General features: G+C 47.5%; 7 protein-coding genes across 7 annotated transcripts; 3 read left to right on the top strand and 4 right to left on the bottom strand.

The window, feature by feature from the left end:
* Nucleotides 1–337: 337 nt before the first annotated feature.
* On the bottom strand, nt 338–3,240 carry DEU56DRAFT_909375 (armadillo-type protein; the record flags this gene model as incomplete). The annotated part of the gene is made up of 12 exons (XM_041357099.1): nt 338–805; nt 857–1,073; nt 1,125–1,288; nt 1,340–1,423; nt 1,474–1,553; nt 1,610–1,882; nt 1,939–2,029; nt 2,079–2,417; nt 2,468–2,554; nt 2,608–2,692; nt 2,748–2,901; nt 2,955–3,240. The coding sequence occupies 12 exons, from the start codon at nt 3,238–3,240 to the stop codon at nt 338–340; spliced, it is 2,328 nt and encodes a 775-aa protein (XP_041211996.1).
* Nucleotides 3,241–3,363: 123 nt separating this feature from the next.
* DEU56DRAFT_105234 (uncharacterized protein) lies at nt 3,364–5,006 on the top strand. Its single transcript, XM_041344580.1, has 7 exons — nt 3,364–3,611; nt 3,660–3,778; nt 3,837–4,071; nt 4,118–4,232; nt 4,286–4,476; nt 4,526–4,623; nt 4,679–5,006. The coding sequence occupies exons 1-7, from the start codon at nt 3,425–3,427 to the stop codon at nt 4,793–4,795; spliced, it is 1,062 nt and encodes a 353-aa protein (XP_041211995.1). The 5' UTR covers nt 3,364–3,424; the 3' UTR covers nt 4,796–5,006.
* On the bottom strand, nt 4,780–6,415 carry DEU56DRAFT_783655 (NAD(P)-binding protein). The gene is made up of 5 exons (XM_041352168.1): nt 6,312–6,415; nt 5,912–6,256; nt 5,660–5,864; nt 5,294–5,611; nt 4,780–5,239 (listed from the first exon to the last, which is right to left on the bottom strand). The coding sequence occupies exons 1-5, from the start codon at nt 6,359–6,361 to the stop codon at nt 4,922–4,924; spliced, it is 1,236 nt and encodes a 411-aa protein (XP_041211994.1). The 5' UTR covers nt 6,362–6,415; the 3' UTR covers nt 4,780–4,921.
* DEU56DRAFT_783653 (uncharacterized protein) lies at nt 6,416–8,733 on the bottom strand. The gene is made up of 9 exons (XM_041352167.1): nt 8,560–8,733; nt 8,335–8,504; nt 8,115–8,280; nt 7,952–8,060; nt 7,820–7,901; nt 7,369–7,763; nt 7,279–7,320; nt 6,731–7,222; nt 6,416–6,680 (listed from the first exon to the last, which is right to left on the bottom strand). Exons 1-9 carry the CDS (start codon nt 8,676–8,678, stop codon nt 6,540–6,542), a joined length of 1,716 nt encoding a protein of 571 aa, XP_041211993.1. The 5' UTR covers nt 8,679–8,733; the 3' UTR covers nt 6,416–6,539.
* A 273-nt stretch (nt 8,734–9,006) lies between these two features.
* Nucleotides 9,007–10,992, top strand: DEU56DRAFT_909371 (peptidase S10 serine carboxypeptidase; the record flags this gene model as incomplete). Its single annotated transcript, XM_041357098.1, has 11 exons — nt 9,007–9,230; nt 9,291–9,376; nt 9,433–9,459; nt 9,512–9,553; nt 9,606–9,705; nt 9,758–9,857; nt 9,970–10,094; nt 10,143–10,236; nt 10,286–10,403; nt 10,459–10,484; nt 10,540–10,992. The coding sequence occupies 11 exons, from the start codon at nt 9,007–9,009 to the stop codon at nt 10,990–10,992; spliced, it is 1,395 nt and encodes a 464-aa protein (XP_041211992.1).
* A 243-nt stretch (nt 10,993–11,235) lies between these two features.
* DEU56DRAFT_104992 (ferritin-like domain-containing protein) lies at nt 11,236–13,142 on the top strand. The gene is made up of 6 exons (XM_041344578.1): nt 11,236–11,442; nt 11,500–11,723; nt 11,771–11,937; nt 11,996–12,329; nt 12,387–12,484; nt 12,541–13,142. Exons 2-6 carry the CDS (start codon nt 11,603–11,605, stop codon nt 13,012–13,014), a joined length of 1,194 nt encoding a protein of 397 aa, XP_041211991.1. The 5' UTR covers nt 11,236–11,442; nt 11,500–11,602; the 3' UTR covers nt 13,015–13,142.
* DEU56DRAFT_105026 (RNA polymerase II transcription elongation factor-domain-containing protein) lies at nt 13,102–14,674 on the bottom strand. Its single transcript, XM_041344579.1, has 5 exons — nt 14,426–14,674; nt 14,270–14,373; nt 14,134–14,217; nt 13,996–14,080; nt 13,102–13,937 (listed from the first exon to the last, which is right to left on the bottom strand). The coding sequence occupies exons 1-5, from the start codon at nt 14,574–14,576 to the stop codon at nt 13,189–13,191; spliced, it is 1,173 nt and encodes a 390-aa protein (XP_041211990.1). The 5' UTR covers nt 14,577–14,674; the 3' UTR covers nt 13,102–13,188.
* Nucleotides 14,675–15,321: the final 647 nt, after the last annotated feature.

Below are 15,321 nucleotides of genomic sequence, written 5' to 3'. Positions count from 1 at the left end.
GTCCTTGAATATCTGACTGCCACCACGTGTACATACGATACGATGTGTGTTTGATAATGATTGACTATCGCGGCGCTACGAGAGTCGACGTTTGTAACTAAAAATGAAGAATCGCAATATTGCTGAGCTTCATTCTGATGCTGTTGGTGAAAATGCTGGGTCAGTACATCGATGACTGGTAAAGCCATACGATCACACCTTGTGAGCCCCCGCCATTACACACAGAAGTACTATGCAAGCAACCTGGTCCTGAGGACAGGCGTGGAATCGCCGTCGGTTTATTTTTCTTTTGAGAATAAATAGTGGAGCAAAAACAAGTGGTTCGATAGAGATACATTCAACACTTCCTCTGCCTCTTCCCACGGCTACTATCGTCACCCGGAGCCGCTCGTATCGCTCCCAGAACATCCTGTAGACCCTGATCCATTGAATTTTGCACAACTAATTTCTCAGAGCTGTCGGTCGCACTGACGGCAGTTCGCTTGACCTTCGTTCCCAGACTTGCGTTGAATACAGCGTCGATCTCGTCTTCAGGCCGGCTTCGTCGTTTCTTGGATGACTTGGAAAGATGAGAGACCTCGGCATCATTAGAGTTTGGCCTTTGCGCTGCCTGAGAGGGCGCTGAAGGAAGAGATGAGGGTGATGTAATTGGTCCAGAGCTTGATTTGCTCTGTGATTGCAATTCTCTCCATTCCTCCGGCCGTCGTTGTAGAAGATATAAATTGATGTTTCGAGCGAAGTATTTTCCAAAATAAGACGCTGCAAGAAACTGTTCGTGCACTATAAGAGAGCGCGCGATTTTTTCCTGCAGCAACAATTTGTGAGGCCGAGTGCAACAGTGAAGCAAACAACCTACTCTTAAATATGGATCAGCGAAAGCCCAACACCTATCACCCACTCTGCTTCCTATTCGGTCATCAACCAACGTGTGGTAATGGCCGATGAGGGACATGACGAAAGTGCGTTTCACTTTAAAAGGCACAGTTTCGGACTCAAAGAGTACGTCTATAACCCTAGAGCTTATCGGATTGTGAGATAATAAGATCAGATCTTCTGTGGGGAGGGACTTGATGCTGTCATCGCTTACGTCAATGCTGGTATACTCAACATAACGCCTAACCCACCTCTCGGTAACAATCATGCAATGTGGTTCACTGAGTCGAAGTAAACTTTGCAGAATTAAGGCACCTTGGACTTTTGATTCCTTCGAATCATCCATGTTTCCTTTTTTCGAGCTTTTCTGCGCATCTTCTGAGCTGTGTTTTGTAGGCCCTGGTGCCATGTATTCCTTTGAAATGTGCATGAGTTTGATGTCATTATGTAGCATAAAATCAGTCACCCGAAGAGGCTTTAGAACCAGTACACATGACACGAGGTGATTACGATCCTTCGGTTCCAATAGCTCAAACGTACTGCAAACAGCCTATCAAAATTGCCTTAATTTAGCAAACTTTAAGAATTGCTATGCCATACCTGGCAGATATCCGTTTCGTGAACACGAAGTTTGCATGCTCTATCGATCATGGCGCGTAACACTCCAGTTCTTGCCGATGCTATGTTTATGCGAAATGATAAGAACGAGTAAGCCAGGTGGGTGAATATTACATACCAATGACCTTACTCCACGAGCTCTCGAGCTCCTCAAGAGCAACTTTCAACTGCGCGGGATTTAACCTCTCTGCAGCTTTGGCTACCACAAAGTTAGCCACGGGGTGTGTAGCTAGCCTCGCAAGCTTCCCCCGGAAGTAAGTCGCCCAGAGCACCGTAAACGCGGGATCAGGACAACGGGAAACCATCGTTTCCAGTAAATGAGAGGAAGTCGGGTCTCGAAGAAGCGTGACAAGATAGTCAGACGCCTCCAGTTGTTCATCAGGGTTTCTGTCTGGCACCATTCAATACATGATCGAGATACCCCATACAGCGAGGCAGGGAACTCACGACAGAGTGTGATAATCCCGACCAGGACACGATCCATGAGAGAGTCGGGCAATGAAGATTCACCATGATCGGCTTCAACCTCAAGGATAAGCTACAAAGTCGATCAGTTTGCATCAGGATAGATGTTGTATGTGATGTACCTGGAGTAACGGGCTGGCTACTTTATTGGCAGCCAATGCGCGGACCTCGTTGTCGCTGAGTTCGCTCTTTAGGACGCGTACAAACCTGGTAGCAGCATCGTGAAATTCCTTCGGAACCGATCGAGTAGAATTAACATGATCGTGACTCTTATTGTCAGCGAATACAGATTTCATGGTACCCTGACGGGCCTTCCATGCACTGCTTTTCTTCGACCGCATGTTTGACTGTGCTTTATGACTTGTAGCAGAACTTGAGGGAGATAACAAAAGTAGCAGAGCACGGAGAACATGCGAGGCAAAAGGGTCCATTACAAGGGACGTGAAGACAGGTGTGAGTTCCTGTTGTAGAGTTTATTGCGGCACAGGATTGCTCAGAAGATGCGACAAACCTCACATATGTCCAAGATAAGGCGTGTCAGAGTTCGCAGTTCACCCTTGTCCTTGGAATCGGCGACAGATGGATATATGCCCTTGGTCTTGAAACCAATTAGGGCGAATACTGACGGATCAGTAAGATAAGTATGCTTACTTCGCGCGTGACGGTGTCCGCTGCTACTGTGAACAGTGTTTGACAGACATGCGAAGCAAAACGATGTTTGATGAGCGCCTCGTATCTACAAATTACTTGACATCTGGATAGGCAAACTACAAAGAACTGCTCCTACTCACGATCCGCTCAAACTATCCAAAAACACCCTTCGAACAAAGTCATCCATGGAGTACGCCATGCGTTCTAAAACAACAGAACAATCCGGGTCAGTCGCCAGTTGTTTCTCTTTTTCAGACATTTCAGTAAGTGCGGCAACCAGGAATATCCGTTTTGCTAGATGCAAAGCATTGTTAGACCCTTTCCGTATCGTTGCTGCTATTCCAAACCTTCATTGGGATCGAGGTCTGCGGCTTGATCCTCCTCATAAGGTCTCTCCTGCTGCCAAGTTCGGATTTGGTCATCGACGGTTCTGAAATACGCCTTGATGTCAGGGTCTACATAACCAAATGGTGCCTCCGAGTGGTCCTCCTCCGATTCTTGTGCAGGGACTATCCATGACGGTCGTTCGGAATTCTGGGGTGCATGATCGGTGCTGCCAGTGTCGCGGGAAGGTTGGCTATGTTCCTGCGTTTTCTTATGCTTCTTCCCTCGTTTCCTGTTTTCGTTTGGCATGTCGACCAGGAAGATAGTTTGCAGAACATAAACAATTCGAGTCTCGAAAAATAAGCATAAGGAGGACCCCGGGATTCGAGAATAGTACATGCCGGATTTGGACTTTATTTGGACCCCAGCCCAGGTTTGCATCACATTAATGATCCACCACGTCCACTCAGGCTGGTGACTCGGACAAGACTACATGGCACCAACATCATGCTCCCTATGTCGTGACGCTAAGGCGATTCTGAAACGCCCTAAGACCGGGCAGCAGATATGCAAGAATTGCTTCTTCTTCGTCTTTGAAACAGAAGTCCATCATACAATTACAGAATCAGAGCTGTTCAAGCCAGGCGATCGAGTCGCAATCGGTGCTTCAGGCGGGAAAGGTATGGCTGCTATCATGAATCGATATGGAATCTTATTGCTTGTTGCAGATTCGACCGTCCTTGCGTACGTTATGAAGACATTGAATGAACGGTACAATTATGGCCTCGATTTATTTCTCTTGTCCATCGATGAAGGGATCACAGGTTACAGAGATGACTCTTTAGAAGTACGCTATTAAGCGCGCTACGTGAGAGGATCCCGCGTATTGACTAAACTTCATGCAGACAGTTAAACGGAATCAGCAACAATATGACATGCCCCTAAAGATACTCTCATATGATGAACTTTATGGCTGGACTATGGACAAAATAGTTGCACAAATAGGAAAGAAAAACAACTGCACCTTTTGCGGCGTCTTTCGCAGGCAAGCGCTTGACAGGGGCGCAGCTAGTTTGAATGTTGATAATATCGTCACTGGACACAACGCAGATGACATTGCGGAGACTGTCCTCATGAATAGTGCGTCTGACTTAATGTCTATGGAACTGTATTGACCACTTTTTAGTCATGCGTGGTGACATTGCTCGACTTGGGCGGTGTACTTCAATTTGTACCCAGGGAGAGGATACAATTAAACGATCCAAGCCTTTCAAGTACGCATACGAGAAGGAAATCGTCATGTAAGTACCGCGAAAGGGCAGTTTTTTTTTATCTGACTGGCTTGTTTTTGTAGGTATGCCTACTTCAAAAAACTGGATTATTTTTCAACAGAGTGTATATATTCACCCGATGCCTATCGAGGACACGCACGGACGTTTTTGAAAGATTTAGAAGCTGCTAGACCCAGTGCCATCATAGATATCATTCACTCTGGGGAAGCATTTGAAGTCAAGGAAGAAGTAAAGGCAGCTCAAAAGGCCCAGCGTCAGTGGATATCATTTTCGCAGTTGTAATAATACTAATTTGCTCGTAGAAACATGCAAAAGATGTGGGTACATGTCTAGTAATGATCTTTGCAAGGCATGTACACTGCTGGAAGGTTTGGAGAGGGGCATGGCGAGCTCCGTCACAGTGAGTTCATATTCATGCAGTGGTCAACATGACCGAGCACTTATTTTTGTCTTAGACTGACCGTGATCGCAAGAAGATGGAGGCCATGGGCCCTGCACCGGATAATATACGAACAATCCCGTTGTTTCGTTCGACACCAACAATTGCAGTGGAGGTACCTTCGCAATCTTGAGTGGGCAGTGGCTCCAAATTTATTCGCCTAATATAATACTATCACAATCACTAATAATGCGCTCGATCATAACACATGTCGAAGAGCTAGGTATAATTATCGACCAGATATCTCTGATGGAGGTCGTCAAGAAGGTACTGGGCGTCCCTCTGCTTCACAAAATGTCGTGAAAAGACGTTCGCAGTGATCCAAGAGGTCATCACACTGCTTGTTCTGCTCTTTGGAACGCATCAGCTTCATCGTTCCAACATGCTCTTTTCCCCATCTGCCACATTGTGAGACATAACGGACACCCACTTCAACCGTAGCTGTAGGGTCTGAATCATCAAACTCTGTCGGGTCAACTGTGGGAAGGAAAGCCAACGGCACTAAGCAGAGATGGACTGCAGAGATGGATGCCTTGAATGCGCTAATGAGATGGTATGGAGATCCAAGAAAACGAGCCTATGGCGTTTAGAACTATCAGCAGTGGATTAACTATAGCGGTACATAACTCACGAGATAGAAAGACAAGAACATGCAGATTGACGAGAAGGTACCCAAAAGAGCGCTGGCGATGTTTGTGCCAGCGACACCAGGTAGTACTGTCAGGTGTCGCGTGGGCAACCCATCAGAGTCTTGGAGTGATGCCTGGTCCAGATTATGGGCGATCAAATCCATCTGGAATTTCGAGCTTTCGTATGAATGTGCAGATTTGGTTAACTGCCAGTCTGTAGGATCATAATACATTGGGTTTGATTCGTGAGATGACATCCAAATCACGCGAGCGCCCGTAGATGTTTGGTACTTTGCTAGGTGGGCTTTCAGGGCTCGAAACTAGAGCAAGTCAACACATGAAATCAATTTGAGGTTAGCTACACGCACCAGGACATAGTGTCCAAAGACGTTGCACTGCCATACCCACCCTAAACCATCTTGACTGAGTTGTCCAACTTCTTGCGTGTAGTATATAGGCGCCGTCACTGCCTCGATCCAGTCCGTGGCGAGTTGCTTGATAGCTAAAAACCAGTTGATGCTGACGAAAGAAGCGACTCCTGCGTTGCAAATGAGATGCGAGACATATGGGTACCTAGAGTGCCGTCAACTATTTGCATGCGACTGCCACCGAATACTCACGTTTTGGTGACTTCGTCAGCAAACCGGAAGACCGTTTGAATGCGAGACAAGTCTACGGTATGGACCACAATGGTAAGATGTTTCCTGAAGGTCTCCGCATGTCCATCGTAGCCTGGAAACGTTTCATGTTGACGAACTTGTTCGTCGGCAAACTGGTATAATTTGTCGCGAGCAGCCTCTCCTCGTTGTCTACTCCGACAAGCAAGAATTAAAGTCAATCCATTGAAAGAGACGCCGTCGACTATTTTTGACTGGACATGGAAATCGTAATGAGGTTGGGCGTCCGTCGGGGATTTGGATATCAGCTGCACAAGCAAACGCTGGCAAATTCCTAAACCAATGCCGCTGTAGAATGTCTCAGTGGAAAGACCCAGTATAAGAACCAATTGGTTCACCACACCTGTTTGCACCTGTCACAACGACAACTGGCCACGACGAAGGAGATGACATCAGGAGAAAGACGTGCAACTGCGTGAGACGTTCCTCAGTTCCTCATGTGATCAATTTGCTTATAATAATTTGTATCGCGAGCTTCTCAATCGAATGAAAATTCAAAATACTGTAAGATGGCGGCAACGTGAAGGCTAGAAATAACAACAGATAACAACTCTCATGCCACTCTGCCAGACTACACCTCCGCCTTCTTTTTCTTCTTCTTGGGTGGGTCACCGTCCACTTGAGAAGTAGCTGCAGCTGCAGCTGCCGCAGCCTTTTCCGCCTTGCGTGCCTTCTTCCTGGCTTTGCGTTCTGCTTCCGTTTCTCCATCCTCCTGTAGTTTCATTGGTTGAGTAGCGGAGGTGGGAGCGTGAATTTGCCTACCTTGGGAGCTTCAGAACCATTAACCTCGCTTTCTCTTCTCTTCCGTTTCTTGGCTTTGCTTTGCCCGTCCTCCTCGACGTCCATTTGGTCATCATCCGACTCCGCCTTCGCCTTCTTCTCCTTTTCGGCTTTCTTTTTCCCATTTTTCTCCTCCTTCAACTTCTTCTTCTCCTCCTTCACGTCGAGAACAGCTTGGACTGCTAGCTCCAAAGGGTCACGTTGTGCTGGAACCAAGTCTACAGCATCTGCAGCCGTGTTGTATGTCTTCGTCTGGCCCTTCATCTCAAAGCGTTGCGGTTGTTGACTTTTGTCTCCAAATCTTCGTACACCAGACATATCGTTTTGGTGTTCCAGTGCACGTAGGCGAGACTCCAATTTTGCACGGTTTTCAAGCCCTATTGAAGGAGCGGTTTCTTCTGATTTGCCATCAGCGTCCGTCAATGCGTCGACACGAATCGAAAGTGCGGCTTTAGTAGCAACCATACGGGCCATCTCAATGGCAATGTCAGCCTGACAAATTCTTTGTAGTTCTTAGAGCAGTGAATTACCTTGCCCTTCAGTTTTGGGGGTGCTTGACCAATGAGGGAGGCCTATACAAGCTAAGCGGGTTGGACAAATAAGAATGATCGGCAACTCACATGATAGATGAGTCCATATTTCGGGGTATCGTGTTTAGTCTTGAGGGCACGGAAAAGAGCCTTTTCTGCACCGAGAATTTGCACCGTACTAGCTGGGTGCTTCGCCAGACTCAACAAACTTCCAGCGTGTGATATAAGCCGTGCCCCAACAAGGTCGCCGACCAGTGCGGTAAGGTTTGGTGCCACTGCGTTCATACGATTCCGCAGGTACTCCGCAAGTTGCGCACGATATGCAGTTATGGATATGACTTGGTCACATAGTGCATGTATATGCTGAATATCGCTGTCAGATATTTCGGTTCCCATGGATATTTCAGCAGCAGCTTTTAGGACAGCTTCGAGATCTTCCGGCAGTATGGTTTCAAATGCTGTCGTAGCGGCATTCGTGCGGAAACCTGGACGAAAAAATATCAGCGCTGAATGGTCAACTGAAGGAGTACGCCAAACTTACCCATTAATCGTACAACCTTAGCATAGGCAAGGTTGTCAACGATAATCTTCCCCATTTCGGGAAAATGCCATCCATACCATTCCTCGACGCCAAATGAGACTTTAGTCATTAAGATTCGATAAACTCTCCTACCTTCACTCGCATGGAATATATATTGATCTCTTTATCGAGATCATCCAGTAGCGCAATAGCTTGCACGATCATTGTGTCGACTTTATTGGGAGAGAACTTGAGTTTGAATCTGCCGAAATATGTCGTATACATCGCCTATAATAGTTTGACTTCATAAACTCACCGCGAGAGCGAATGGCTGAGACCTAAGCTCATGGTAGCAAGATCTTTTGGGTCAAGGCCGTCAAGTAATGCGGCAATTTGACTTCGGATACCCCTCCATAAGTCACTGTGGTCTTCTGGTGAAGGAGAGGTGACTTGGATGCTCAATTTTTTTGAGATGGAATGGGCTTGTCACAAATGTAAGATGCATGCATAACATTGGCACCGATAATGCAACGCACCTAGTTTTGGGTCGACCACCACCAAGGTTTCTTTCCGTTTTGCTTTCTCCACGACCTGTTCGGTCAAGAATTTCTTCAGACCCTTTCCAAGTTTACCCTCCTGCACAGCAGTCAGATCCTCTACTGCGGTAGCTGTCGACGTGAAACGGTGAAGCGCTTTCAGCTTCAATCTTGTCCATCAAGCCAGTTTTAGCGGCATCCAGTATACGAACATCATGAACGTACAATTTTGTCGCCTTCTCTGGCGTTTCAAAACTTTTGTACAGATCTGCTGACTCGAGCTTGGCCGAGTCAGACAGTTTGAACAGGCAATAGCCCATTGCCGTCTCGTACAACACCAGCATATTGAAAGAGTGGAATAACCAGAACCAATCGCAAATCTTTGCTGCAGAACTCAATAAGAAAAACTAAAGATGTACACTTACACTCACCGGCGTTTGCCGGACCTAATTGGGAAATGTGTGACATATATATCACCCAGTGTCACACCGTCGCCGAGACCCGGGCGTGCAACTTCTGTTACTGTACATGTCAAGTACATGGCATGTGCAACTTCCCTTCGCTGCAGCTACTGTCGCCGTCGGAGTCCGAGCAGTCTCGGTTCCAGACGGTATTTAAAGAACATATCATCTGGAATCGTGACTCTTCGCTGCATTCGAACATCCAACAGATATGCTTATCAGGCTCTTGACACTAGTTGTTCCACTTGCACTAGCTGTCGGCATTGGTGCTCACAAGCAGGTGGCTTTCAAGGATGATAAGTTCCTCAATGAAACAATTCCCCATGCCCTGGCTTCTGTTACATCCGAGGACTCTTTCACAACATTGTCTCTTGCCCGTTTCCCTCACCACTCCGTTCGCATCAAGAAGTCAGATTTCTGCGATCCCACTGTTTCGTAAGCGCTTCAAGCTGGACGAGATATGGGTAGAAGAGGTTCACTTAAATGTTCGTTTAGTGTCTACACCGGCTATCTTGATGTCGATCAGGGAGCAAAGCACTTGTTCTTCTACTTCTTTGAAAGCCGCAGAGACCCAGAAACTGGTACGTAGTTGTTGTTTGGGCTTCCTTCTGCATATTTGATTGACGTTATCTTTAAGATGATGTGATGATGTGGATCAATGGAGGTATGACATACTATGTTGCTAATTTCTTTCTTTCCTTCATTACAACTCACAGGTCCCGGGTGTTCTGCCGCGCTTGGCTTGTTATTTGAACTTGGTGCGGGCATCACTCTATATGACATGATTCATCCAAACAGTTTGAACGCTAGGGCCATGTAGCATCGACGTCAGTGGTTCATCCCCAAATAGTACCACATGGAACCCATACTCGTGGAATAAGGAAGCCAATATTTTCTTCCTGGACCAACCGTAGGTACATGCGTCACATCACCTACGTTTGGTATTGATCCGATGAACATAGAGTTGGGGTAGGCTACTCATATGCCGACTTTGGTGAAACAGTTGAGACGACGGAGGATGCTGCTCAGAATGTGCATGCATTCATCACAATCTTTTTCGAGGTTTTCAAACAATTTGAGGGCAGACCATTGCATCTTGCTGGCGAATCCTATGGCGCACGTAACATATTACATGGTCTTGCATTATTCTGATTCTGATAATGTTTCATTCCAGGGACGGTATCTTCCTGTCTTTGCCAGCGAAATTTACGACCAGAATCAAATTGCAAAGGCAGAGGGACGACCGACCATCAACCTTCAAAGTATCCTGATCGGGAATGGTATCACTGATATCTCAACGTGAGTAAATTACTCTACTGTAGTTTCAACAGTTCTCATGAATTGTAGTTTATACCAAGGGCGCTATGAGATTGAATGCGGCACTGCTGCCCTTGAAATACCATTCCAACAAATCAGCTCTTGTGTGCGCATGAAGTCGGCGGTGGGTATTTATTTTTATCGTTGTCACTTTGTTTTTCGACATTTTATAGTTACCTCGGTGTCAAGCTTTCATGCGTGATGGATGCATCAACCAATTTGATCACATGAATTGTGGGGCCGCTGTTGCCTTCTGCGACGCACAGCTTAGCACTGCATTTTGGGCAAGTGGTCAGTTGAACCAAGATCTGCTGCAAATCATCACTGAATTACTTTTGGATGCAAGACCGGAATGTGTACGATGTCTCAATGGTTGGTGGTTCCTTAAAATAGCATGACGTATCTTGCTTACTTTACTCAATTTAAGACGTGTGACGACCAAGAACTGTGCTATGCAGGAGACGCCATTATCCGAGATTTTCTTGATGCGCCAGAGACACGGAAGATGCTTGGTGCTCAGAGCCCGGGTGAATTTTCTCTCTGCTCTGGTGTTGTCGGGCGCAACTTCGTCTCTCACCTTGACAAGTGGGCACACCATACCCAAGACTATGTTACAGCCCTCCTCGAAAGGAACATTAGAGTGTTGATTTATGCCGGAACTTATGACTGGCAGTGCAACTGGATTGCAAACAAGCTGTGGGTGGATAAGTTAGATTGGACGGGACGTTCTGCGTACGTGAAAGAGAGCTGGAAGTCATGGTACGTCGATGGAGAAAAGGCAGGTGAAACCAAGAATGCTGGCCCTCTGACATTTGCTACGGTGCTGGGCGCCGGCCACATGATGAGTCCTTCCTTTGCTCTGGCTGTGACCTTCGTCTGACCCTTTCACACGTCCCTCATGATAAACCTGCAGAGGCGCAGGCACTGGTTTCCAGATGGCTCGCCAATCAGGCCATCTACAGTGTCAAAGACATGCGCAAAACTGACACAGCTACTCAATAGCTGTGTGTCACTATTTTATCATCGAGAGATCGAGTCAAGGAAGAGTCGAAGAAGATGTGTCTTGTATGTCTTAGCTGCAAATCCAATTTGAAATTTGAAGTGTTTTTTTTATCGTGCCGAGTCCCGACGGACCACCGTAACTATGATGGCAACGCAACTGTCAAAATGTTACCAGGCCCAATCTGGTCCCGTCTCTGCAACAACAGTGCATTGTTGCATAGCCAATCACCAATGTCTGAGATAAAAACAACATTTATCGCGATGCCATGTCTGCGTTGCCCACCCTTTCCTGCAACCTCCGTTCATTGTTCGTGGGCTTTCCCTTGAGGTAGGTCTGGTGCATAGATTCTAATGACCATAGCTCATGATTTGTTGCGCTATCCAGGATCCCCTAATCTACTTCAACTCGGGTTGCACAGGTGCACCTGACCTTTTCCTTCTTATCTCGTCTTGCGCCTTTTCGTACAATATTCATTAACTTTCGGACCATGGCTTTCACTTCACTATATTCGCTCTGTGGCGCTGGCTTCGCCCTCCTTCAGCTGCTAGCTCCAGCCACAGCACTTCCAGTAGCACGGTCTACAAGTTCCTCCACATTAGTGGCTCTTCGTGAGTTTTCCACCTAGTGTTTAAGTCAAGTGCTCACGATATACCAGAGTTCGCCAACGTGCTGGAGCAGCTGGAGTCCACTTTTTATGCGCAGGCCCTTCAAAAGTTCAATCAGTCGGATTTTACGGCAGCTGGTTTTGCTTCGGCCCAAATCCCCGTGCAACAGTTTCAGGCCATCTTTAAAGATGAATCCACACACGCAAGTACATTACAGGTAAGTCAAGTCATCTGTGTCTTCTTTGAAAATCACGTTGAACGCCGGCACCACTCAGTCGGCTATTACTGCATTGGGCGGCCAAACGATACAAAACTGTACATTCAATGTTGCTTCCTTGCTCACCGATGTGCCCACTATGGTAGCCTCAGCGAGACTGGTGGAAAATGTCGGTGTAAGCGCCTACCTCGGTGCCCTGACCTTGATCAACGACACGGTTCTCTCCACCGCGGCTGCCACCATTATGACGGTTGAAGCGCGCCACCAAACCATTCTTAATCTGCTGGCAGGGGCCACCGCGATCCCTCAGGCGTTTGATGTCGCTTTGAATCCATCTGAGATTCTTGCATTGACAGGGGGGTTGATTTCCGGATGCAGCCTCGGAATTCCAGGTACGTATCTATGCAAATTGATTGTCCTCTCGCTCACCTTGAAACGCCCTGGTTTAGCAAATGTTCCGCTCAAGTTGAATAGTACTGGCCCCATTCAAGCAGGAACGAAGTTGAGCTTCACCTCTGCCGCACTGAATGGAACTATTCCAGCAGAGGTCTGTTTATGTTCATTGGTTTGTTGCGCAACAACTTACACGTCACTTTAACCCAGCAACTGTCCTGTCAATTCCTCGCTGGTGGCTTGTCTGCAGCCATCTCGCAGCCATTATCTAACTGCAGCGTCCCGGCGAACATAACTGGTTCTATGTTGGTGTTCGTGACCAACAGTAGTCAGCCCCTGGCGAATAACATCCGCGATGCTGCGACTGGCACCATCGTCGCAGGTCCAACGATGCTCTTCGTTGACAATCAGCAGGATGCGTTGGCGCTTGCAGCTCGTCCTGGTCTCAACTCTACTGTGGTCAACAATGGCACTACAAACGCTACAACGTCTTTCGCGGCGCCAACGACCGTCACTTTGACGCCCGTCACAGTTTCGAGTAGTGCCGTCGTCACTTCAACCGTACTGTCTACTACGGCTCCCACCACAGCCACCAATAGCTGGACGGCTGTGACCAGAACCATCTCGCCATCTGAAGCTAGCGGTATTCTCGCGAGTGTCGTGTCACCTACGGGTTCGGGATAAAGGTCGAGAGCTAATACGAGATATGAGATGCTGGATCGAATTATATTGCACATATATCTAAAGTACATCAGAACCGAGCTGGCGACCTTAGAGAATATTGATATGTAGAAGTGGACGATATCGATAGGGCAAAAAGTGTACAACGATAGAACGTAGTGCAAGGAAAGGGATTAATCAATCTTCGTCGCTATCCTCACTGGATGACGTATCATCTTCATCCGCACTGAGTTGACCGCCTGCGAATTGATTTAATGATATGGGTCGTCCAGAGACATTTGTCATTGGTTCAAGATCTGGCGACATTGCTGCCGCTAATATGTCATCGTCAGATTCCTCAAGTTCTGCTTCCATCTCCCGCCCGAAGGCGTCAAGATCTATTTCTTCTTCCACTGGATCATTGTGGGTGACTTCATCCCAGTCTTCTTCAGAGTCCGATTCTGCTGCAGGCTTAGTGGGAGGAGCAGGAGGCACGAAAGAAGGCGTTGTCCCTGGCAAGGCTAGCCCTATTGAGACAGACGGCTTCGGACGTTTTGAAGGGCGAGCGGGGACACCAAAATCGAGAACTTCTTCCAAGTCGAAATCATCTCCTCCATACGTATTGATTTCTCTCTTCGCTTTCGGCACTTCTTTGGGTTTGGGTTTGGGTTTTGGTTCAGACTCGTGCTTTCTTGGAGGTGGAGCGACAGGGCGGGACACTTTTGGTTTTGGAGGTGGCGAAGGAGCTTTGCGAGGAGGTATTTCGATCTCCTCACCCTCCTCTTCCTCTTCCTCCTCTCGTCTTTCCCCCGTGACTTTCGCCAAAACGTCATCGAAGTCATCCACGGCCTCACCATCAGCATCTGAGCCTAAAAGATCACGTTCTAGTTCTTTCTCCAGATCTTTCGTGTCTTTAATCTGTCCTGAGGGAGGAGTTGTTGCTAAGGCTGGATGTCACCGAACGTAAATGACAATACCCGATAGAGGACCGTGTAGACAACTTACGAGACTTCCGGGCAACGCTGGAAGAAGAGACTTTCTTGTCGTATGTAAAGCCCATGAAACATTCTATCTTTTCAAGAGTGAATGTCTGAAGCAGTGTCAAAAGGTGGATCCTGCTGCATGAAGAGGACGCGTGCTCACTCCCAATTCCTCATCATAAATTAGGACACAATCATACTCCTTTACCGGCTGTTCAGCTCCCTTGAAAAGATGGTTTTCGCCTGCCTAACAAGATCATCAATGGCCTTGAAAGCTGAACATGGCACATACGCCATACCTGAGTGCTGGGGCGTTCTAGAGAAACGCTAGTCGAGTCTTTCCCGCGTTTGACTTCAACCGTTCCAGACCTGCTGGGTTCTATTGACTCTGGCTTGAAATTATCTACCACATGTCTTTCAACACGCTCAGAAACTGACAGTGAAAGGATTCTTACACCTGAAGGAATAGAAGTCCTTGTCGGGGAGATTAGAGCGCTTGGGTGGAGCTACGCCCTTGCGGGCTTTGAGTGCACGCCTCAATGAAGTTCCTATGGCTACTGAGTGTCGACCTGTTGTAGGCATCCATTGGGTATCTGCAGTCGCCATCGTGTGTCGAGGCTTGACTAGGAGGAGAGACTTTGATCAATATTGGACTGCTGAAGCAGCGCTGAAGTAAGCTAGGCAGTGTCCATTGTTTCCAAGTTTGTTAAGTTGTTGTTTCCCGCGTTGTGGACACTTTCGATTCAGGCAGGCCTTTCCGAGCCTTTACACTGGCCAGTAATACAGCATACTACGCCATGCAACAATGAAATGTCTTAACTCGATCGCGACCTCAGCTCATTTGCTAACAGTGAACAAGGCGCGCGGACCCTTTATAGGTGTGATCGAGGAGTACGCCGAGGAAGTGCCATCTGATATCTTCAATGCTCTAGTACTTGGCACGAAGGTCTACTGTATTGTCATCATAGTCACCAGCGAAGAACCGATGCTTCGAAGCCCATCATGCTATCATCATTCTGAATGGTCATGCAGCTGCCAGTGTAGCTACTAGCCGAAGTGAAAGTTCACGGTACAGATCGATGACCCTCGTTAAACTCCTCGCTTGCATGCAATTTGCCCACGAGTGTTGGGCGTTATCAAGTGATGTGCATAGGCGAGGGCCTCGCGATGGAGGCTTTGCATCACGAAATTTGTGCCCAGCAGGGTGCAGGCGCAACACGACAAGGGACACGGAAGAGCAGGAACGGCCTGGGGCGGAACGAGTCAAGAATTGGGCTTGGGAGGAATTTACTACATAATTGAGCGCTGACCTGAAACAAGGTATCATGGTTTACGCGTTTGCGGACCCACT

This window comes from Suillus clintonianus, assembly GCF_016758775.1.
Source record: "Suillus clintonianus strain FC179 chromosome Unknown DEU56scaffold_13, whole genome shotgun sequence".
In the NCBI taxonomy this organism is placed as follows: domain Eukaryota; kingdom Fungi; phylum Basidiomycota; class Agaricomycetes; order Boletales; family Suillaceae; genus Suillus; species Suillus clintonianus.
The sequence above is the reverse complement of the archived record's forward strand: the minus strand, read 5'-3'. Positions and strand labels throughout refer to the sequence as shown.